Source organism: Hyaena hyaena, unplaced genomic scaffold (assembly GCF_003009895.1).
Source record: "Hyaena hyaena isolate Hyena2069 unplaced genomic scaffold, ASM300989v1 scaffold_54, whole genome shotgun sequence".
Lineage (NCBI taxonomy): Eukaryota > Metazoa > Chordata > Mammalia > Carnivora > Hyaenidae > Hyaena > Hyaena hyaena.
The window spans coordinates 3,558,241-3,583,626 of NW_024080685.1; the positions used below are offsets into that span (position 1 = coordinate 3,558,241).

The following is a 25,386-nucleotide window of genomic DNA, read 5'->3' on the forward strand; positions in this document are numbered from 1 at the left end:
CCAACTCTAGATGTTTAAAGGAAAAAATAAGCAGGTATTTATGATTTCATATAACTAGTAGGAGTGTGATGACTTCAGGAATGGCTATATCTGGTTAAGGCAGCAATTCTCAAAGTGTGATGTGGGGAATTCAAGGAGTCCCTGAGACCCTTTGGGTCCATAAGGTCAAAATCATTTTCATAATTGTTACGGAACCAGACTGGATCGCTGGTGGAAAAACCAAGAAGCACTCGGAGATCTTGGTGGATCAGAGTTTTATTTTACATTGGCGGGCTCAGAAGAGATCCTTCTCCAGAGACTGAGTCCTGAGCACAAGCGGGGGAGGGGGGGGACAAATAATCATTTGTTACTCCTGCATTCCACATTAGTAGTAATTTGGTGCACATGGCAAGCAGGGCAGGAAGAAGAACTCATAAGAGGAATCTCTAAGCTAGGAACTAGAGCTTATGTTAGTCCCGTTGGCCATCTTATAGTGCATAACTTTATTTATTTTCCCAACATAATAATTAAGGCATTGTTTGCCTTTGTCTGCTTGTCCTTTCACAACTGTGTAGTGGAATTTTCCAGAGGCTACAAGACCTGTGACATCCATCAGATAGAATGCAGAAGTAGATAGTAGAATCCAGCTCTCTTCTTCTACTGAACTGGCCATTAAGGAGATTTGCAAATATGTAAAACAATGTCATGCTTCTTAGTGATTTGTTTTTTGTTTGAGAAAATATAGTTATTTTCAGCAAAATGTGTTAGTCATTTTAACATATAATGACTTTTCTATTTTTAAACCATTAATAATTATTTTAAAAGTTCTTTTCTATTTTAACTTTCTAATACAGGAAATACTGATAGATATAACACACATAAACAAAATTTCTTTGGAGTCCTCAATAATTTTTAAGATTGGAAAGTGGTCCTGAAGCCAAGAAGTTTGAGAATTGCTGGTTTAAGTGAGGTCTGGTTGGGCCCAGAACACCATATACATATCTTGGACTGATTTCCTAGGGGTTGTCTTTCTTCTCAGACTTGTGATTGCACGGATGACCTCAAGCAATTCCAGGATTGTATCTGTCAGTTTAGTAATCTCATAGGAGAGAATGCCCCTTGGTGATAGCTCTAATAAAATTCCTAGTTATTACATTGGCAAGCTTCAGTCACATGCCCATCCATATGCCAATCATTTGAGCCAAAGGACAGTTGATGCCTAGATCATATATCCATCCTGGAGCCCAGGTACAGGGTCAGCCCACCAGCACCACCAGGTAGGTGAAAGAGTGGCTCCTCAGAGAGACACTGAGCAGGCAAGAAGCAAGTTCCTTCATCAGAAAGCCTGAATCTGAAGCCATAGATTTAGAAAGAAAGCTACGTTGTTCTCAGTTAGAATCCTGTCCCTTCCACTGTCAGCATTTTGAGATAATAGGGCTGATTCCTTTTCCCTGGGGAGGAGCTGGGGTCCAATTTCATTCTCTAATTAGAGTTTGGGTCCAAATTATGTGCCCTAACAGAAGTTCTTCCTATGAATTAGCAATGCTGGCCACATAGAAAGTTGTCTTTTTGCCATAAATTATGCAAAAGACCTACCTTACACTGAGATATCATTCCTAAGTGTTTGAAGATTTTAATTTTATGCCTGTTTATGCTGCTTGAAGGATGACTGGCCAGATCATTTAACCTTTTACTGGCCTCTGTGTGCTTCCCTCTAAAAACAAGGATACATTCTTGGACTCTGATCAATGGAAGATGGGGAAAAAGGTTGTCTAACTTTGATCTATCAGTTGCTATACTACATAGCTGCCAAATGAGTTTTGACATTTTTTTCAGATTATATATCAATTTTCATTAAATATTTAGGTCCTAAAATTTTTGACAAGAAAATAAAATAGAAGTTCTATCAGTCCATAAGTACTGAGTTGTAGTCTTCATCGCTTATTTTCTTTTGCCTTTTATTTTCAGCTTTATTACTTTTAATATTAAATGTTGGTTCTAGAAAATCCCATTTTTTACAAAGTAAATTAGTAGCAAGATCATAAGTGCCGCAGAAAACAATTCTCAGAAAAAATTATTCATTTACTTAGGACTTTTTTAACTACACACAGACATACACACACTCTGAATAATCAAGTGGAAAAAAGCCAATGTTTCTCCTTTTATTCTTAATTTATACATTAAGCTGCAAAAGGAAAGAGCAATAAAACTTGCATAAATTACTATTAAGAATCAGACAATATTTACTATATACTTTCATTTGGTACACTTTATGTTTCCACTAAAATATTATCATCATATAAAAATGAGATTTTACCCTTTTTTTTGGTCATTGAGCTCTTCACATGAAGTTACTACTGAACATCAAATTATACTTGTTTGTTGTACATTAAATATCACCCGGACTCATTTGCAAACTATGTCTGCTTGTCTATTATATTTTCATTAATTATAAGTAGAAACACTCAAATTGGCATCAAAACCCACAGTAATTTTTAACCTCAATTTTCAACATAATTCATATTATCACATACGTTTACATAGAAAAATGTTTAGCAAACATATCTCTTGGAAAGAATTTTAAATTGTTCCAATAATTTAATGGCTGAACCCTTTTGGTTATAGTTATCTTGCACTGTTCAAATTTTAATTAAAAAGTTGTGTTAAATTTTATGTAACATTATTACCAAATTCTGTTGATAACCTGAAATTAGAACAGCATTCAACTGTGAGTACCTATTGCCTGCCAGGCATCAAGTATATATTTCCTTTCATTTAAAGAATGGACAACAGTCTTGGAGTAGATAACAATTGAAATGTAGAAGAAAGCCTGCTTCTTATTCGTTTTGAGCCAAGCAAGCAGAAATTTGATTGGAGAGTCCAATTTCAAGATGAGAAGCTGGTCATATATTACACTTGGTATTTTCTTCTAACAAAAAAAAAAGAAAGAAAAGAAAACCAACTTGACACTTAAATGTTTACTCAAACTGCTTAAAGCGCTGCTTCTCAAACTTGGCTGCACAGAGGAATTGCCGGGAGTTTTAAAAAATGCCAATGTCTGTGTCTCACCCCCAGGGATTTTGCTTTAATTGGTACAAGGTGGGGGCTGTTCTATCTAATTACTCCTTGGTAATTAGTCATCCATATGGTATTTTTAACTATCCACGTTTTATCAGCTGTGCGACTACTTGGATTGGTCAAGTTTTTGTGCTGAACTGAATTCTGCAAAGCAGGGATCACTGTGCAGAAAAGTTGCGGTGGCTCTATTTGCCTTAATCCATTTTCCTCTCACTTCCTTGCTTTTTCACTCCGAGGAGGCAAGTGGCTGCTGCGGTAGCAGCAGTGGCTGATCATCGCTGAAAATACCAAAGAAAGAACTCAGCTGCCTCCTGGATATTTTTCTCCACTGAGGATTAACTGGCCATGCTTTTTTCATTTTTCTGTCCATCCTGCAAAAACTTTTTTGTTTTTTCTTTTTTCTGCAAGAAGCAAACCATGATCTTATTGCTGAAAAACATAAGCAAAAAGTTTTAGCACAGCTTCTCGGTCTCTTGGGGACAAGTTAGAAAATTCTCAAGCCAGCAGAAGCATAGTAAGTGCTTGCTTTCTTTAAAGCTACTTCGGGGGAGAGAGGGGAGGCTATTGTAATGGTAAATTTCACTCTGAGAGGAAGAAAGCGTTGATAATCAATCAAAAATTAGGTATTCGTTTGAGTTTTTGCAATTCTCTTGCTATATTGTAAGACTATTTGAATTTTCTCCGGAAAACGTACAGAAAAAGTTTTGGGGTGTGTGCATGCAAAAGAAAAGCAGTCTTGGGAGTGACACAGAGAGAAGTTTTTTGTTTCGTTTTTTTTTTTCCAAACAGAGTGGGGAGATACAGAGCCCTGGGGGGCTTCAGTGAGATTCCGGAATCCCAGGAGGAGAATTTACACTCAGAAATGTTGAAGTGAAAAATCCTCTTGTCTCAGCATCTTGGACTGAAGTTCAGAAGAACATCTGAAAGAATTTGTTTCTCAAAACCTCTTTTTTTGGCGGGCGAGTATCATGAAGGATGGGATGAGGTGCTGTGAATAGAAGCACTACTCCGAATCCGCTTCAGGCATTTAAAATTTAACTCGAGGGATCATGTATTGGGCATAATGAGGACCACAGAGAACTTGGAGAAGACTACTGCCGCACTCAACCCCAGCAGGACCCCCAAGGCCAGGTACATTTATCTGGAAGTGTTCCTGCAGGGAGGAGCTCCCTGGGGCTTTACTTTGAAAGGTGGCCTGGAGCACGGAGAACCATTAATCATCTCTAAGGTATGTTTCTTTTTGTGATATTGTCTTTATTCACATTGCGTTTTCAACCTTAAAACTTCTGTCAGGTCTGTCAAAAATGCCACCACCGTGCCGAGGATTGCCTGAATATTGCTTAATTTGCTGTTTCATACCTTTCAGATTATATTTGGAAATATTTTGTATGGCTTGGTGTTTGAAAGAAAAGAAATGTGTCTAACTCATTTAGTCTGTGAAATCCCGGGAGGAAGAATGTGCTTGCTCAATGGATAATCTCTTTTTGTGAATGAAATAGTGTAAAAGCAGCTACCACATGATCTTTTCAGTTATAAATCAGATTAAAGGTTAACAACGTGGTGAAGGTGGTGGCATGTTTATGAATGTGTTTATGAATGTGTGCTTTATTTAGCATATGGCTAGAAAAATATCTGCTCTTTCTCCCGTCAAATGAAAACATCTAGCAATCCAGAATACTTTAGAATGTGTTTATAATTCTGGAATAGCTGATTACATAAATATTATTTATTGCTTTTTGTATACTCAGCAGAATGAAATCAACTTCCAGTGCAGATCAAATGCAAAACACCATTTCTGCCTCTTTTATTTATCTATGTATTTAAGCCAGTTTTTAAACCTTAGTCCTCTATAACATACTTCAATTCTTTATTTATCTTTGGTATGATTTGGTATTCCCACTGAATGAATCCTTCTTATGTGTTAAGCTTAGTGTTACTGCTTTTCTCTTAAACTACAGAGATGGAGAGATAACAGAAATTTCTTTTAAAATTTCAGAATATTAACAGTCTAAAACAATAGAACCTAAACACTTTTCACACATATGCATTACTTAGTAACATTTGTAATTGAGGGGAAAAGTTTTTTCGGTTGAGTTTCAGAAAGGGATCAATACGCATTTTGCCCGAGCTTAGTTATCTATTTAAGGTTAGTTTTCATATACCCAAAAGCATGTGTTTTGAGAGAGATGGAAATGATTCTTACTGTGAGTGAGCCAGTGTGAGCCAGGTTTCCAGCAGTCAGCATAGAGTGTGCAGGATACCACAGTAAGGTTTGTGACTTTTCATTATCTTTTCTAAGAAAACAAAAGATAAGTATACAAATGTGTATCGGTTAGGAGGCATCCAGCTCTAAGTAACTGAAACTGGATTTACGGGGGCCTAAGTAAGTTGGGGTTTGTTTTTCCCATATTGCAAGAAGTCTGGAAGTAGGCTGCCCTCACTAGGAGCCACAGCTCAATCATGTCAAACATGGACTTCAGTTATCTCTCCAATTCAGCCATTTCTATGATCTTGGCTTTTGTCTTCATGGTTACGTGGTGGATGCCACACCTGCAGTGTTGCAGCTTCATTCTGAGCCAGGTTTTGGCTTGTTGTTTGGAGAGGGACACTGTCCCTAACAGGCTTTTACTTACATCTCACTAACCAGAACTGTGCCATGTACCTATGTTCAGAACAATTATTGGCCAAGGGGCCTGATATTATCATGACTACTTTAGACCAGTCGGGATTTCTTTCCTGGGTTCTTTAATAGGAACCTCCCTTTCCTGATGTCAAGGAATCTCTGCCCACTATTTGAATACATTGGGGTTCTCTTTTGAAGAGGAAGGAGGAAATGGGTGCTAGGTGGACAGCTGAGAATGTCTGCAAGAAATATACATACCATGTCTGCATTTAGAATTCTGGTTGTATAGCCAATTTGCCTTGCCTTATGTGATAAGATAGTTTGCTGTAGGACTGGCCTAAATCTACCACTAATGGGCCACTCCTCTAAGGCTCCATTTAATCTGCAGAATGGGGGTATACTATTATCTCCCTTATTGGAATGTATGAGGATTAAGTGAGACTATTTATTCATTTTTGATTTTATTTTTGAGTAACCTCTGCACACAATGTGAGTCTCAACCCACAACGCTGAGATCAAGAGTCATGTGCTCCACCAACTGAGCCAGGCAGGCACCCCCCGAGACAATGCATTTTGGGCAGTTAGCATAGTGTGGGGTACACAAAGGAGCTCAAAACCTCAGCAAAGACTATGGCTATTGCTTTTTATTATTCTAGAGACATTTGTATTAGGATACAGATTTGGCTGCTGTATAAAGATCCAAAATAACAATAGCTTAAACAACGTAGGGGTTTCTATAACTCTCACATAACAATCTCAGCCTAAGCCAAACTGAAACATGGATGTATGATGTCATGGACTTAAGTTTCCTCTACTTTCCTTACTTCCATCCTTGAGGTGATGTCCTATCTGCATGGTCCCAGTGATTGCCACAACATCTGCTTTCCGGTCATTAAGGAGTGGATAAAGGGGGTACCTGGGTGGCTCAGTCGGTTAAGGGTCCGACTTTGGCTTAAGTTATGATCTCACAGTTTGTGGATTTGAACCCCGCTCTGTGCTGACGGCTTGGAGCCTGGAACGTGCTTCTGATTCTGTGTCTCCCTCTCTCTCTGCCCCTCTCCCACTTGTGTTCTATCTCTCTCTCAAAAATAAATAAACATTTAAAAAACTTAAAAATAAAAAAGAAGTGGAAAAAGGAGACAGAGAGAGTAATCTCTTTCCTTTCAAGGGCATATTCTGGTGCAAAATGGTCCAGTATGGTAGCCACATCCATATATAGCTACTTCCATTTCAGCTGAAAGTAAAATGAAATAAAATGTAAAATTCTGTGCCCCATCTGTACTTGCCACATTTCAAGTGTCACATTTCATTGAAGCTCTTGTCTCTTTGGCAAACTGATTCATTCAAGCTCCATTTCTTCCTCTCTTTGAAGTGTTCTTGATGTCATCAAGCTGAGTTAGGTGGTCTCTCTTCTATACTCTTAGAACATGCACTTATTATATGAAATCTCATTTTTTACTTATCTTGATTGTCTTCTCAGAAGTGTGAGAGCTTCTTTAGGGCAGGGCCTGTTTTCATTCTGCCCCATCTAATGTGGGTAGCCCAGGTACACAAATATTTGTTGAGTAAATGAAAGGACATGGGCTATGTCTCATTCGTCTTGCATTTCCAAGATCCACCAGAGTAACTGGCACAGAGAATGTGCTCAGTAACTTCTACTGCATTATAAGCAAAGATGAAACAGAGCAGTAGGCAAGGGGAGGAGAGGAGGTAGAGTCCCATGAAATGAAGATGGCTTCCAGATCTTCAAAGATGAGCATGTATAGGTTTCCCATTGTTGCTGTAAACACTACCACAAACTTAGTTGCTTAAGCCAACACAAAGATACCATCTTGTAGTTCTATAGATCAGAAGTTAGCACAGTTCTCCAGGACAGATCTAGCCGTGGGTGTTAGTAAGGCTGTGGTACAAGGGCTCTAAGGGAGAACTATTTCCTTGCCCTTTCTTGCTTCTAGAGGCTGCCCACATTCCCTGGCGCATAGTCCTCTCCTCCATTTGCAAAGCCAGCAATAGCAGGCTAAGTCTGTCCCACATTGCATTACTCTGTAACTTCTGCATCCCTTTTCCTATTTTATTTTATTTTTTTCTATAAGTAGGTTCCATACACAGCATAGAGCCCACTGAGGGGCTGGAACTCACCACCCTGAGATCAAGACTTGAGTTGTTATCAAGAACCAAATGCTTAGCCAACTGAGGCACCTAGGTGCCTCTCTTCCAATTTTAAAAGCCCTTGAGCCCTTGGGCCCACTAAGATAATCTCCCTGTTTTAAGGTCAGCTGAGTAACAACCTTAATTCCATCTGCAAACTTCATTCCCCTTTGCCATATAATCTAATGTATTCAGTTTCCAGGGATTGGAATGTGGATGTCTTGCAGGGAGAGGGTTTTATTTTGCCTGTCACTTGAGCATTTGAGCACTGATGAAAGTCCATGTAAGTTAAGACCATACCAGAGTTGAGGCTAAAGTGAAATTTAGTGGCCGATCATGTATATCCTTTATCTTCTTTCTAGAACAGTGAAAAAACTGCACACCAGCTCATACATTGGCATCCAGATGTCCACTATTCCCTCGAGGTTGGGTGACCCCCATGATAGGGAAAGGGAAAGGATCGCACATGTTGAATCATACATACAAAAGGCACATACACTTATACAAAGGCAATTATAGGCTGCCAGGTATGGATAACAATATAATGAATGAAGTATTATTTTTCTTCAGGTACAAATGAGACAGGAGAATGAATGGAGAAAAGGAACTACAAAAGGGTGACAATAAAAGAAATCATTTTCAAATCTTTTTCTTTGAGATATAATGTCCTTGAAAAGGAAAGGTGGGGTTGAGGAAAGAGCCTCTGTAATCTGTGAACTTCAGAAAGAAAGGACAACTTTATTTTAGTAGTGATTGTATGTGGAAGCTCAAGTAATTCAATAGTTCAGGAAGTTGGCAGCATGATTTTACTGTGACTCACTTTGCATTGTGGCTGAGAAGAGCAGTCCCACCTGCCGTGGGGTACACCTGCTCCGGGGCTCAGAAATCAGGGAACAAGTGTAACAACAATAAACAGCAACAACAACAACTGATGACACATACTGAGTGTTTACTACGTGCCAGACTCTATTCTAAGACATCCACATGTGTGAACTCATTTAATTTTGACAACACCGTGAGGAAGGTAATCGATTATGCAAGTTTATACATGAGAAACCGAGACCGAGACACGGTATTTGAGTAACTTTCTGCAGCTCTCATAGCTAGTCACTCATAGAATTAGAATTTGAATCCTGGCATTCTGGTTCCCCAGAATGTATGAGGAGTCTATGCACCTAATACACTGTGCCATTTAGTCACCATAGCCTACCAAATATTTGGCTCTGTCTAAATTCTAAAGCTATTATTTGGGTAAAATATGAGATTAATCTTTTGTTATATATGGTTTAAAACTTATTAGAGATGGGCTCCTGGGTGGCTAAGTTGTTAAGCATCTGACTTCTGCTCAGGCCATGATTTTAGGGTTCATGAGTTCAAGTCCCACATTGGGTGAGCTCGAGCCCCTGCCTTGGGTGAGCCCTACTTCTCTCTCTCTCTCTCTCTCTGCCTCTGGCTCACTTGCACCTCCCCCCAAATAAATAAATAAATAAACATTGAAAATAAAAGTTATTAGAGGAAAACAATTTTTTTTTCCCAAAGAAAACCCTTAGCCTTTAAGTACCATAAAATAGGTATGATTACTGCTTAAGCAACCCTTTTAAAGGAGTTCAAGACCCATGGAAGGAGGGGGCACTTAAGAGTTCTTAGTATTTTTGTGGTGTCTTCACCTAGAGAGGCACCTTTTAGTGTTCTTCAACCATGGCCTTCTGAGTAAGACATGCTCCAGGCTCTTACATCTCTTATGTTATCAATACTCAGAACGCATAGTCCTCATTCCTGCTCCCCTGGGAGATGAATTTACTTTAGCTGGATTCTCTCTGTGTATAAATCCTGTGATTTCAGAATGCCTGGGTGGCTCAGTTGGTTAAGTGTATGACTTTTGGTTTCAGTTCATATCATGATCTCACAGTTCGTGGGATCAAGCCCCATGTCAGGTTCTGCGCTGGCAGCATGAAGCCTGCTTGGGATTCTCTCTCTCCATGTCTCTGTGCCCCTCCCCTGCCCATGCTTCCCATCTCCCTCAACACAAATAAATAAACTTTAAAAAATCCTGTGGGTTCCATCTTCCACACCCTCACCTTCTCTGAAACTCCTCCTTCTGTTTATAACCCCATCATCTTCTTGCTGTCAGGCTAACACACAGCCTTCCCCGAGGCCTTATTTACCTAGGCTCGACTCATGGACACTATCCCATCCACAACTTCCCATTCTTTCTCTCTAGGTGGGCATGTTTTCTGTGTGAAGTCAGAGGCATCCTCAAACACGGTGCCCCAGGCTTCCTGTTGGCTGACGCCACTCAGATTTTTAAATGGAGTCTCTCATTGGGTTCATCTAGCCTCAGTGATTTGATCTAATCCCTAAGCCCTCTTTACTATTCCTCCTCTGGGGAGAATCATCCAAAGCATCTCAATGAGCCTGTGTTTTATAGTGAAATGAATTGCTTTGCTGCACTGCAAGGAACCTTGGAAATACCAATAGTCCATAGGTTAGGAAATTACTCATTTGGAACATATTTAAATTGGATGATCTTGTTGAGACTTCCTCATTTCTGGATTTTCTATATTCATCTGTCTAGAGTCAGTATCTTCCAACCTTCCAGCTTCCTTAGTGCCCCTCAGTTTCAACACACCAGCATCAACCATACCACCTCCTGGCCCATTTCTTCTGCACTAAAACAGTTTTTACTAGTTCTTCAGCCATGGTCCCTGAGTTCAATTTGAAGTAGATGTCTAGGCAGTTCTGCAAGACTCTGGGCTGCTTGATTTAGTTCACCCCAAAGTCATCTCTGGTTTCCTCCCAAGTACCAAGCTAGGTCAGTTTGTTATTGACCTTTTAACACAGCCAATTCTTTCTGAGTTTCTTTCCTTAATGTTCTTGCTTTTGCCTTTAAGATCCTTTGCCCTTTCTGCCAGGGGAGCCCTTTCTCTCTGCTGTCCTTAAACAATTTGTTTGTTCCCTCACACCCAATCCTGTCCCACATTTGCATGAATTCCTCCTTCCTCTCATCTCTCCAACACTTTTATTCACATTATTTTCAGATACAGGTAGTTGTTTGCATTTGGTATCTTGCCAATACATCATAATCTCTTTAAAGCCAAATGAGGTTTATTCATGCTGTGTATCCTGCTTTTCCTGGCGAAATATTTCCCATTTCCCACACACAACAAATTAATAAATGTGAAATAGTTTATAGGATCTTAGAGATATAAAGAATCTCAGCAATCATTTAATCCAGCTTCCTCATTATATAGCGAGCAAACTGAGATGACAAAGTTCATTTATTTGCCAAGATGGTTACTGCCTTAGCAAAAAAAACCCAAAAAACAAAAAACAAAGAAAACGAAGCTGTGTGTGTGCATGTGTGTGCGTGTGTGTGTATGTGTGGCATGTGTGTATGTAAAACTCAGCTAGTGAGGGAATAAGTGTTTTCTGGTTGTGCCATTTGTACTTTCCAGTGGATCCTAGTTCCTGTTAGGCTACTAACTTCTAGAAGATAAGGATGTTTCCCTCCTACTTCTCTTCCTCCTTTACTCGTCTCTTCCTTCCTTCTTTTCTTTCTGTTATCCTCAGTGCTTAAATTATACATATCAATGATGAAAATGAAAATATATGAATGGATAAAAAGGAAGATAAATGAATATCAAAAAGGATCTTCTTTAAAAATCTTTGTTAGAAAAGATGTGCAAACAAGGTCCTAGAAAGACCTCTTAAAAAATAAGGCAAGTAGGTTGAGTTTGAGTCTTCATTTAATGATGCCTATACTTAACGATTGGTAAATGTTAGTTGAGTTGAATTAGATTGGAAAAAAGAAGTTCATGGTTTTATTGAACCTTTTAGAAATTATCTAATTTAGGAATTGCTTAAAGTGTTATGTCCTTTTTTATTACAAACTAAGCCTGTGATCCCATCAATGTTATTGGAAATAACCTTTATTCAAGTAGCATGCTGACGTGGTATGCCAAATGGATATTAGCATTGGTAAGAATTCTGCTTTCTTTCAAAGCTAATAGATTCTCAAGGCATTGCTTCCTATGCAGGAAACACAACTTAAATATCTGTCTGTCTCATTTTAATGAACCCACAATGTGACTGAAGACACATAATGAGAGACTTTCTATCCATCTTAGAAAAAAACAAAACCCCAAAGAATATTCTGGGTCTTAACTACCCATAGACCGATTTTTCCACATCTCTCCCTTTGATGTACTTCCAAGCAGTGAACATCTCAATCCAAAGAACTACAGAGTTGATGTTCTCCCTGGTCCATCCATCTCTCATGCTCTGACATCCCAGGCCCTTCTCAATGAAAGGAAGTGAGGCCAAGTTTCTCTGCCCAGTCTAACTACTGTTTCCTCCCAATCTTCTAATGACTTTTCCCACAAAAGATAACTTGTGTATTTCAGGCCACTGAATGGAAGGGACAATTCTTTCCTGCCTTCAGAGGAGGCTTGTCTAACTTGGCAGATTGATGTGCAGAACACTCTGTCCTGGGCATCTAAGCCTGAATTTGCTCTTACGTCAACTGCATTTTTTCACTCCTCAGCCACCACACATCTATTTATTATATCCTTCTCCATTTTGAACTGTATTTTATCTTAGAGATTTATGGAGATTTATCTAAAGTCTTTATTTTGAAATGTTCTTCTGTATGTTTGTATTGATTTTGGGTTGTGATTTCTGTTATCTTTCTTCCCCCATTTTATGCAAGGGTAACCAGTGTAGCACAATACACATTTCAGACTATGTAGGGCTTGGAGTGAAAATAACCATTTCATTTCTACTCTAGTCTCCACTGGCCACGTGACCATGGGAGTAACTTAGGTTTCTTGGACCTCAGTTTCTTCATCTTTAAAAGAGAAATATTCTAACTAATGGAATTACTGTAAGTATGCAATGGATTAAGTTAAAAAACAATGTTTAGAAAAGACAAAACACAATTCAAAGTTTAGTTATGATATGATGATATGGACTGGTGGGAGAAGAGTAGGTATCAAACAGAAGTTAGCAACCCACAAAACAAAGATGATATCTGGCTGATTTCTGTATCATGGAAGCACTCACTACCTCCCACTGAAACACTGAACAGATCATTCTCTGCCCTCATGGAGCTGATATTCCAGTAGAAAGAGAATGGAAATAGATATGTTCATCCATGATAATCTCAGGGTTGGTAAGTGTTATTAAAAAACAAACCATATGATGGGTAGTTTTTGTGGGCTAGAGGCATGAGAAGCAGGGTTCACTTTAAATAGGAGACCAGAGAAGAGTTGTCTGATAAGATCACATCTGAGCTAAGACCAGATAGATGAGAAATATGAATTCAGACATGCAAAGAGGTTTATACGTTCAGCTAGGCAGGAGAATCTTGGAATGTTCAAAACAAAAATAAAATCAAGTTACTGGATCATAGTAAGTGTCTTAGTCTGTTCAAACTGCTATGGCAGAGTACCATAGTCAGAGTGCTTTCAGAACAACAGAAATTTATTTTTCACAGTTCTGGAGACTGAAAAATCCAAGATCAAGGCGCCTGCAGATTTGGTGTCTGGGAAGGGTCCATAGATGCCTGTCTTCTCACTATGTCCTTAGATGGCAGAATGGGTGAAGGAGCTTTCTGGGGTCACTTATAAGGACAGGACTCTCACTCATGAAGGCTCCACCCTCATGACTTAATCACCTCCAAAGTCCGCAACCTCCAAATATCATCACATTGGGGGTTTTCAACGTATAAGTTCTTGGGTGGGGGGGGCACATAATCAGTCTATAGAAGTAAACAAGAGAGAGAGTGGTATGATAGAAAATGGAAAGTCAGGGGTTAGATCATATCAGATCTTACAGGTTGTGGGAAGGACCTTGGACTGGGTTTCAGTACAGATGTGAAGATACATGACATCATGAGTCTTTCTCTACTTACGGTGTGCTGGACTGATGGTGTGTATTTAAACTCTGGGAGATTTTTAGTGCTGGCTCTTAAAGCCACCTTCTCTTCTCTCCCTCCTATGAATTTCTAAGGCACTTCTTGCATCTACACCATATGGGGCTCGAAACCATGAACTGCGAGATCATGGTCTTCTAAAAGACAACTGTCAAAATTTATTATAATTTATGGAGTGATATACAAATAAATGGTAATTTTTCTTCTTTTCATTAGTTGGGAAAAGGTTATCTTTCTTTATCCCATAACTGTTCATTTCCTGGGTTATTTATCACTTCAAGCCAACAAGGTCTACTGGGGTTGCTTTTGCCATACTAATGACTAACTTTGCTGATGTCCTTCCTGCTCTGTAACAGGCATACTATCTCACACAAGCTGCACAAAACTCTGTGAGGTAAAGGTCCTGTTATTATTTCCATTTTATAGATAAACCAGAGGCTGGCTTAATTAAGGTCAGAAAACTAGGTGTTAATCTAAGACTTTTTAAACTGGAAGCCTGAAAAAATAGCTTTCAAAGTAAAAGCTCCATTGTTGTTTTGGAGTTCCAAAGAATACTTACATCTACTTCATTCCAAGTCACCATAAACTGGTAGAAAGAGTGGGATGCAGGCTCCTGGGTAGCTCAGTGGGTTAAGTGTCTGACTTTGGCTCAGGTCAGGTGATCTCATGGTTTGTGGGTTTAAGCCCTGCATCAGGCTCTGTGCTGCCAGCCAGCTCAGAGCTTGGAGCCTGTTTCAGATTCTGTGTCCCTCTCTCTCTCTGACCCTCCCCTGCTCATGCTGTCTCTCTCTCTCTCTCTCTGTCTCAGAAATAAATAAAACATTTAAAAAATTTGAAAAAAAAAGGAAGAAAGAGTGGAATGTATGAAACTGTGGGAAAAAGCCAGGCATCTTGAAGTTAGCTTGTGCATGACATGAGGAACATACCTGACATGTCAACCTCAGGAATTAAACTGGACTACCACATCTTCCCAGACCCTACTTCCTGCCTTTCACTTCTGGAAGGTTCTAGTCGTGGTCTCAGTTCTCCTCTTTGATTGCTGTTTTCTTAAAATTTTTAAGGTTTACTTATTTTTGAGAGAGAGAGAGAGAGAGAGAGAATGAGAGTGGGTGAGGGGCAGAGAGACAGGGGGACACAGAATCTGAAGCAGACTCCAGGCTCTCAGCTGTCAGCACAGAGCCCGACGTGGGGCTCGAAACTATGAACAGCAAGATCATGACCTGAAGTAAAGTCAGATGCTTAACTGACTGAGCCACCCAGGTGCCCCTCTGATTGTTGTTTTTATATTGTTTTTCAACTGGGGTCTTGTTGAGTTTCATCTTAACATATGGTCATCAACAGTGTCTCTGTTTCTCTATCATGCCCTGTCTCCCCAGTTGACTTAAACTCCTACTCCCCACCAGCTTAAACCTGAGGGCTCATCTCTTGGACTGGATACATTCCATCACCTGGATAGGCCGTGAGAAATAAAACCTTAACTCTCATATTAGGCCAGTTACCCAAGAAGAAACACTAACTGACTAAACAAATATTAAACAGCCTAAAGCTAACAGGGGCTGGATGCAGTTAGTACAGGGGATCAGGCTTGAGGTTCGTATTGATCGAGACTGATTTTCCAGGGTACTTCAAGTTCATGCATTCCAACATGGTAAAGAGATCAGTACCACACAGTCTTTCCATGGAGGAGACTCTGTTGTACCAAACTTTATTGTGTTTGTCCCTTTCCAGCTCTGGCTTATCTTATAATATAAATAAACTACTGTATATTTGTACATTATACCATAATCTCCATTGCTCCTCTGGCTGGGTCTACTGCTTAGCTGACTGTCTCCACGCCTCCTAATCTGCCTGCTCTGGTTCCATGAGTCCCATTAGCACCCACTCTCCCTGAAAGGGAGACTTTCTGACTCCCTAACAGCACATTTACTTGACATAATCCTGGGACCTCCACACATAATTGCTCAAAGCCATTGTTGCCTAGTAGGGTCCTAGCTCAACTGTCCTCATCCCTAACCAATTCTTGGCTCCTAGAAACAGTTCAGGCAGAATTCCAAAGATCTGAAAATTAAAAAGAACTATGCCATGAAACTGAAATTAAAACACAGGCAATTTAAATGGAATAAGCATTCTTCAGGTTAGTTGGACTAAGTGTCTTGCACTTTAAGTATCAAATTACATCCTAAACCACACATTTGCTAGAAGGTAGGAAGAAAGGTTAAACTTCTAAAACTAATCGTCTTACTCCTTTGCTTTGAAAAGTTGTAACTTTTAATGGAGGAAGTTGTATAGGCATAATTTAAGCTTTTATCATCTTGTGTGTTTTATCACCTTGAACATCTGAGAAGCTCACATTTTTTAGGCCTTGTCCTCAGGGAAACTAGGAAGTGAGGTGCTAGGATTCAGATGCAGGATCTGGGTAGGTTCCAGAAATAAATATACATACTGGGTGTTGAGATAAGATATTAAAGGAATAAGGAAAGTGAGTAAATTTTGAGGAATGTGTTGGCAGAAAATACCTGACATTTTCTTTTTATTCCTTAATTTTTGGGGGGATTGGGTGGTTGTTTTTCATATTTTCACCTTTGAGCAGAAGATCAAAAACAAGGCAGCCATTGACCTAAGTGTAAGCAGCAGGAAAGTAAAAGACTCAGTCTTGTTCTTCAGGATGGCTTTCGCCGTTGCACAACAGAGCTCTTGATGCAATATTTACAACTAAATAAGCTGCTGGCAGTGTCTTGAAAGAATTACTATCACAGCTTTTCATACATGTGTAAGCCGATGAATTTGACCTTTATGAAGACACTGTGCTGTGGACCGTTCCAGAGTGCCCAGGTGTAGTGCAAATTTCTGAACCCGGGCACTAAAAGGTACTGCAGTCACCTTTTCTCTTTATAAAAGAAGGCAAAATAAAGAGGGCAGGACTTCAAGGTAGAAAGAAGGAAATGGATTCATAGTAACAGTGTTTATGTTTACTCAGTTCCTGCTGTGGATCAGATCCTCTGTTAGGTTATTTATTATTTTGTAGAATGAGATTTGATTTTACATGTGAAAAAGATTTTTTCATAAATGATGGAGCCAGAATTTAAAGCTACTTCATGCGTTCACTAACGTATTCGTTGAACACATTGTTTATTGAATGCCTAAAATACAATAGCATTGGGAAAACAACAGCAAACAAGGTCCCTGCATCCGAAGGGCCTGTGTTCTCAGTTTCTTTTTCTACTGCTTGAAGTTGATCCAGTCAGTGCCACACCACGTTCCCTCACCTTTCGCTTCTGTGTATTTTGGCTTAGTTTCCACTTCTCAGCACCCGCATTCCTTGGCTTAGGGACTTTATTTTGCCTCCCCTTTGCTACCTGCTTAAGAACTCTGGGAGCAGCCCTCAGCCTGTGACTGAGGTGAGTTGATCAACAGCCCAGCTCTCTCATCCATCGGATGGGTAACTCTGAGGTGAGTGTTTTACACCAGCTTTCTCCTAAAGTTAGTTGCCCTGGCAGAATTAGGCTCTACTTGCTCATGGTTGTAGGTGGTTTCATAATGCATCTATATAGACTACCTTCCTTCTCCTGCCTCCCTCATCCACTTCCCTGACAGTTTTCTTCACTTTCCAGATAAACCAATACTTGGGTTTGAACTCTTGTTCTACTTCTTCTGAGTAGAACTCAGAGTCTACTTCTGGGGAAAAGCAAACCAAGATTACCACCCTTTAGGGAATGCTTCCTAAGGAAAACCCAGAGCCTAAAGCCTAATGTAGATCTGTTTCCAAAGTCTATGGGGCCATGGACATCAAGTCAGAGGACTCCCATAGTACCTCAGACCTATGTTTTCTTGGTTGCTAAGAAAAGGAGAAATCTGTTCTTAGACAGAATGTTTTGTAACTATGTCTTTCATCTTCTGCCCATTCACAGGACTGACTTCTTCTTTCGCCACTGAATGGGTTGATGAGTCACACTATTTTTATCATCACTTCTTTTTTTCTGTATCAATCAAGCACCATGAAAATTTCTCCTCCCCTCTGAGAGGACAATCCAGCATCTTTTTTGTTCTGTAGATTGCTCTATTCTATAGTCTCTACAGGTTAGTGGTTAAGGAAAATGTGCTCCCCTGAACAGAACTGACAGAGAATGTATCTGATTCTATTTGGGGGCTCTCTGAGCATAGTTTCTTCTCTAGAATCTTTTCTGTGTTGCTTCTATTCCTCCTCAGCTCATACTATAAACATAGCACAAGAATAAAACGGACAACATGCTGTTTTTTAGTCCAGCATATTTGATGTAACATAGCAGTGGTATGAAGTTTGGTACCTAAGCAAGCAGTGAAATAAAACATAATTTTGAATCCATCCCAAACTCAAAATAACACAGTAACTTTTCAACACTAAAATACAGTATCTTAAAGTAACTTGTACCGCTGCCAAATTCAATACAAGAAGCTTCCTTTGAAGCGTTTCCCCCTCAATATGAATATTCTTTGACTCACTATGTTGTCCTTTCCCAGTTCTCTTGTTTTTTGCTTGAGTTCACTGAAGACTGACAAGCAGTAGCTTCATGTGACAGCCATTAGTCTGCCTTAAACCCCAGTGTGATCTTGAATGGATGGAATAATGAATAGATTTTATGCAGTATGATTCACGTTGTCAGCATCATGAAATTGGCAGTTCAAGAGCAGCTAACTGTGCTTCCCGTCCTTTCTTTCCTAAATTAATATTTTAATATAACAGTGCAAAAGGCATTGTTCCTTTTTTCAGTCCAGGCATATTTATAGCTGACTGAACTCTAAATATTAAAGCAATAAAGTTCTGTTCTATTACAAAAAGGAGCAAGTGTGGAAGGTATTTGGCTCTTTGTACAAGTAGGAATTAACGAGCATTTAAAAAAAATGTGTTTGTGTGTGTGTGAGCACAGGGAGGGACCTTTCATCACAACGAGGGAGGTCTTGGCAAGTCCGTGTTCATTTTAACTTCGTGGTGCTGATTGCAGCACACTGATGCCTACTCTGCCTGCAGGGAGCCTGTGAGATAGAAAAGAGATTTGGAGAGTGGTGCAGAAGAAAATGATCTCCCACCTTTCCATCTCTCAAGCAGGGGAAAAATTCTTCTTAGTCAAAATTCCTTGGTTTGTCTAATTCACACTGTCATTTCATGGAGGTTAAAAACATACCTTTCTATTCATTGCTGAGAATGTACAATGGTGCAGTCGCTTTAGAAAAACATACAGCAGTGTTTGAAAATATTAAACAGAGTTATCTTTTCACCCAACAATTAGACTTCCTAGTAAAGCATACACTCAGGAGAATGGAAAACATATCTGTAAAAAAACATACTGAAATTTTCATGGCTGCATTGTTTACAATAGTCACAAAGTGAAAAAAAATCCAAATATCTATCAACTGGATAAGCAAAATATGATATAGCTATGTAATGGAATACTATTTGAGAGGAAAAGTGACTGAATACTGAGAGATATTACAACATTGATTAACCTCATAAATATTATGCTCAGGGGCATCTGGGTAGCTCAGATGGTTAAGCGTCCAACTTTGGCCTAGGTCATGATCTGGCAGTTTGTGGGTTCGGGCCCTGCATGCACTGAGCGCCTGGAGTCTGCTTCAGATCTTGGGTGTCTCCCTCTCTCTCCGCCCCTCCCCTGCTCATGCTTTGTCTTTCTCTCTCTCTCTCTCTCTCTCTCAAAAATAAACATTAAAAACATTTTTTAAATGTTATCCTCAATTAAAGAAGCCAGACATGCTCAAAAATACCCATATTATGCAATTTCATTTATATGAGATACCCAAAGAAGGCAAATATACAGAGATAGAGTCAATGAGTGGTTGTGTGAGGCTAGAGATGGGAATACAGAGTGACTATCAATAGATACAAAGTTTCTTTCTGAGGTTATGGAAATATTCTGAAAGTAGATCACAGTGATGATTACACAACTCTTTATTTAAAAATCATTGAATTGTAAGGAAAAAGCCATTTTTTCTCCTGGTAATAAAAATGAGAAGGAACAAACAAGAGAAAGAAAGTAAATAAGAATCACAAAGTAGATTATCACCCACCATGTCAAGTATTCAGTATTGACTGAATTAACTGAAATTTAAAGTAGTAGAGGAAGATGACCAAAATAAATGCCTAAAAAATATAGCAGAGTCCTAATTACTTAAAGAAATGGGAAAATCTAAAAAGTTGTTCATGAGTCAATTTAGGGAATGACAAAGAATATGCCACATTCAGAAGACCAAGGCAGTGGCGTCTAGGATTTTCTCTGAAGCAAGAATTGAAGAATGCCTTTCTCATTGTCAGATCTCAGGATTTTAAATCTTTAAATCTTTATGTTTAATTCTTCCCATTTTGTGTACTGTATGTCTTTGGTGGAATTAAAATGCAGTGTCCTGGGAAAGTAAAATAATGTAAAATATGAAAATTTTTGCTAAATTACTAAGGCTAGAATTTCATTCTTGAGTGAAGTTTGAGACACAAAGGCATTTAACATTGTGACAAAAATATGTTATATTGCAGAAGAGTGAGGGGTGCTGGCAATTCAAGCTTGAGAATCCTTTTTCACTGAGACTATGGAAATTTCGTGAAGTCTTACCACATTAGGGTTCATAAAGATGAAGAAGTTGCTAACCTAGTTAGGTTATAAAGAAGACAAAGAAGCATTTCAGAGTGAGAGGGTAAAGAAACATTTCACAAGGGCCATCTTACACTTTATGAAGCCATATGGGGGGCTTGTGTCACCTAAGAGCAGGGGCTTCTTGATCACTAATGATACCCAATTGCTCCTCCTGACTGGTGGTATCTGTCTGTGCTGTCCTCTCTGACTTCCAATGGGGACACTTGACATGTGGGAGAAGAGGTGGGGGGGCGGGAAGGAAGAGTTTCTCAAAAGTCTACAAGGTCCCCTGTCATCTTCAGTTCTAGTACCTGCTGCTCAAAACCTTATAAGATTCAAGGGATCTATAGTGAATGTTTCCATGTACAATTGCTAAAGTGTAGTGGCTTCCTCTTCATGGAAAGAGATGGTGGATATGTTTTTGCAATGAACTAATCAACAATTATCCATCCTTTCCTGCTAGAGTTTCTAGCTCTCACATGCACTAGACTTCATTCAAAATGTGTCCTTGAATGGTATAAATCACATTTCCCTGTTGATTTATTTTTGATTTCTCCAAAGTTTGTAACTGACACAGAAGAAAAGAGATGGTGGTTGGGGCTGTTGGCAGTGAAAAATCACTGATTAGAAGGAAGTGTGACAATGAAAGAAAGATTGGAAAGCAATCTGCTGAGGCTTTACAAAAATACAATTTTTTGCCATTTTCTTCCAGAAAAAAAAACCTTCCACAAAGTAAATATTTAAAATAGTTCATAGTACTAAGCCTGTGAATGTTTGCTTTGCAATGTAGAAGTAGTTTCACAACCAGAAATTCTAAATTACTGAAGAATCCTAAAAAGGTAAAAAAAAAAAAAAAAAAAAAAAGCTTATAGTAGAACTAGAAAAATAATTCAGTAAGGTGATTGGATATAAGATAATTTTTAAAAAGCTAGGATCTCCTCTATGGAAAAGCAATAATAATAAGAAAAAATAATGGGGGAGGGGGACCAATTTTAATAGTGATAAGAAATAAAAACTGCTCAGGAATTAACTTAGCTATAAATGTTCAGTACTTTTTGACAAAAACTAAAAACTTTATTGAGGGACATGAAAAAAGACATGACCAAATGGAAAAATATGACATGTTTTAGGATGGGAAAATTAAATATTATCAAGACTTAAGTTCTTCTCAAATTAATCTATCAAAGTCCAAAATTTTCCAAAGACATGTTTTGGCAGAAAAACATGAAAAATAGCCATTTTTTGGAGAAAATATAAAAATAATAAGAGAAGAGGTGTTTGGGTGTCTCAGTTGGTTAAGCATCCAACTCTTGATTTTGGCTCAAGTCACCATCTCAGGGTTGTGAGGTTGAGCCCCATGTTGGGCTCTATGCTGGACTTGGAGTCTGCTTGATTCTCTCTTTCTCTCTCTCCTGCTCATGCTCTCTCTCTCTTAGAAAAACAAGAGTGAAGAGCTTCTCTAGTAAATATTAATGTTTACTATAAGGCTATGGTAATTTACAAGTATGGTTCCCCAAGGGACAGAGAAATACAGGGTCACATATAGGCTTGTGCAGAAATGTCTGTAGCAGTTTCATTGATAGTTGCTACAAACTAGAAGGAATCTAAGTGTCTGACAATGAGAAACAGTTAAAGGAACTGTGGTATATTCACACAATGAAATACTGCTCAACCATAAAAAGGAATAAACTACATGCAACAAAATGGATAAACTGTCAAAACACTGTGCTGAGTAATAGAAGACAGGACACAATTGAGTACATACTGAATTATTCCATTTATGTGAATTTTAGAACTAGAAAACCTAATCACTGGCAAAAGAAATGGGAACAGTGGTTGCCTCTGTGGTGGAGGTGGTTGGGGACTAACTGAGGCACAGGCATCTCTCTGGGTGAAGAAAATGTTTTATATATTTTTTAATGTTTATTTATTTATTTTGAGAGAGAGAGAGAGAGAGAGAGAGAGAGAAAGGGAGGGAGGATCTCTGCACTGTCATTGCAGAGCCCTATGTGAGGCTTCATCTCACCAACCAAGAGATCATGACCCAAGCCAAAATCAAGTCAGATGCTTAATCAACTGAGCCACCCAGGCACCCTGGAAATTCTTATGTCTTAATAGTGGTATGAGTTTTCTGGATGTATACTTGTTAATACTCATTGAATTGTGCCCTTAAGATCTGTACATTTTACTTCATATCAATTACACTTTATGATACCTTAAAGTGTAAGGCAGGAACAAATTTGCCAGAGGCATCATGGGACAAAACAAAAAAATTAGAAATGGATTCACTGTCTACAAGATGAATTTTGAATCAGTAAGGGTGGGTGGGGGGAAAGGATTAATAATGTCAGACCTAGGAAAGATAAAAGCTAGACCTACTTCATTCCTAATACAAAAAAAAAAAAACAAAAAAAAAACCAGATAAACCAGATGAAGTAAAGATTTCCGTATAAAAAGTGAAATAAATTTACTTCATGTATTTCTCTATTGTTTGAATTCTTGTAGCAAGGACACTTTTTAAAATGTTTTGATTATGGTAAAATATACATAACATAAAATTTACCATTGTAACCATTTTTATGTGTACATTTTAGTGTCATGTTATTGTATAAGCATCACTACCATCCATCTCCAGAATTCATCTTCCCAAACTGAAACTCTGTACCCATTAAGTAACTCCCCTATCCTCTCTTCCCAATCCCTGGCAACTTCTCCTCCCAAATCTACTGTCTGTCTCTAGAAATTTAACTGTTCTAGGTACTTCTTGTAAGTGGAATCAATATTGTCTTTTTGTGACTGGCTTATTTCACATAGCATAATGTTTTCAGGATCTATCCATGCTGTAGCATGAGTCAGACTTTCCTTCTTTTTAAAGGCTGAATGTATTTCATTGTATTTTGTCTTTCCATCAGTTCATTGATGGACATGTGAGTTGTTTCTACCATTTGGCTACTGTGAATAACGTTGTTATAAACGTAGGTATATAAATGTTATTCAAATACCTTCTTAGTCTATTCAGACTGACATGACAAAATGCTAGGTACCTTAAACAACAGAACTTTATTTTCTCACAGTTTTTTTAAAATGTTTCATTAATTTTTGAAAGAGAGAGACAGAATATGAGCAGGGGAGGGGCAGAGAGAGAGGGAGACACAGAATCTGAAGCAGACTCTAGGCTCTGAACTGTTAGCACAGATCCCAACACGGGGCTCAAACTCGTGAACCATGAGATCATGACCTGAGCCAAAGTTGGATGCCTAACCTGAGCCACCCAAGAACTCCTATTTTCTTACATTTTCTGGAGGCTTAAAGTTCAAGGTCAAGTTTTTGGCCAATTTGGTTTCTAGTGAAACCTCTCTTCTTGGCTTACAGGCAGAGATGGAGTAGGGTAGGGTTTGAGGGGAGCTCTCTTGTGCCTTGTCTTATAAGACCACTACATCTATCAGACAAGGTTACCCCACCCATGATCTCATTTAGTCTTAATTACTTCCTTAGTCCAAATACAGCCATACATATGAGTTTAGTGGGGAGGACACAAATATATAGTTCACTATACCTTCATTCATTTTTAAAAATATGTACCTAGAAGTGGAGTTGTTTAGTTTTTAAGAAACTCTTCTCCACAGCAGCTGCACCATCTTACATTCCCAGCAGTAATGTACAATGAGTTCCAATTCCCCCACATCCTTGCCAAGACTTGTCTTCATTCTCCTCCTCCTCTTTCTTCTTTTGAAATAATAGCCCTACTACCTAGTGGGAAGTGGGATTTCATTGTGGTTTTGATTGCTTTTCCTTAATGATTAGTGACGTTGAGTATCTTTTCATGTGTTTATTGGCCATCGGTATTTACTCTTTGGAGCAATGTCTATTCAAGTCCTTTGCCCAATTTTTAATCGAATTATTTGTTTGTTGTTGTTGTATTGTAGTTTTTAGACATATATTCTGGTTATGAATGCCTTATCAGATACATGTTTTGAATTCTTTTTCTCTCATTCTGTGGGTTGCCTTATCACTCTGTTGACAGTGTCCTGTGATGCACAAAAGATTTTAATTATGATGAAGCCCACTATTTTTTCTTTTCTTGCCTGTGCTTCTCGTGTCATATCTAAGAAATCATTAGTGATGTTAAAGGTCATGAAGCTTTTTCTTAATATCTTCTTTTAAGAGTTTCATAGTTTTAGCCTTTACCTCTAGGTCTTTTATCCATTTTGAGTTAATTTTTATATATAGTATAAAGTAAGGGTCAAACCTCACTCTATTGCATGTACATATTTAGTTTTCCTAACACTATATATTAAAAAGACTGTCTTTTCAAAATTAAATGGTCTTGGCACCCTTGTGGAAAATCATTTGTCCATATATGTGACAGTTTATTACTGAGCTCCCTGTTCTATTCCATTGGTCTATATGCTCATCTGTATGCTAGCTCAACCCCAAACATTTTGAAATCAAGAAGGGTGAGAACTACAGTTTTGTCCTTCTTTTTAAAGACTTTTTTGACAAGGTGCCTGGGTGGCTGAGTTGGCGAAGCATCCAACTTTGGCTCAGGTCATGATCTTGCAGTCTGTGAGTTTGAGCCCCAGGTCAGGCTCTGTGCTGACAGCTCAGAGCCTGGATCCTGCTTTGAATTCTATGTCTCCCTCTTTCTCTCCTCCTTCTCCTCACATGTTCTCTCTTTTTCTCTCTCAAAAATAATAAGCATTAAAAAAAATTTTTTTAAACACATTTTTTGGGTTTTTTGGGGTCACTTAAGATCCCATATGGATTTTAGGGTAGGGTTTTCTATCTCTGCAACAAAGGTCACTGGAATTTTGATAGGAATTGTACTGAATTTGTAAATAGCTTTGGATGGTATTGACATTTTAACAGTTTTAAGTCTTCCAATCCATGAACATGAAGTGTCTTTCCATTTATTTGTATCTTCTTTAAACTTTCAGCAATGTTTTGTGGTTTTCACTTTATAAGTCTTTTGCCTCCTTGGTTAAGTTTACTCCTAGGTACTGTATCCT

At 38.7% G+C, this 25,386-nt stretch overlaps 1 protein-coding gene across 1 annotated transcript in view; it reads left to right on the plus strand.

Moving 5' to 3' along the window:
* Positions 1-3,502: 3,502 nt before the first annotated feature.
* The window catches only part of SHROOM3 (shroom family member 3), a 304,996-nt gene continuing 283,112 nt past the window's right edge, over positions 3,503-25,386 (plus strand). Inside the window, exons 1-2 of the mRNA XM_039230978.1 lie at positions 3,503-3,571; positions 3,847-4,285. Coding sequence (XP_039086909.1) covers positions 4,121-4,285 — 165 coding nt within the window. The 5' untranslated portion in view covers positions 3,503-3,571; positions 3,847-4,120. The remainder of the gene's footprint in view (positions 3,572-3,846; positions 4,286-25,386) is intronic.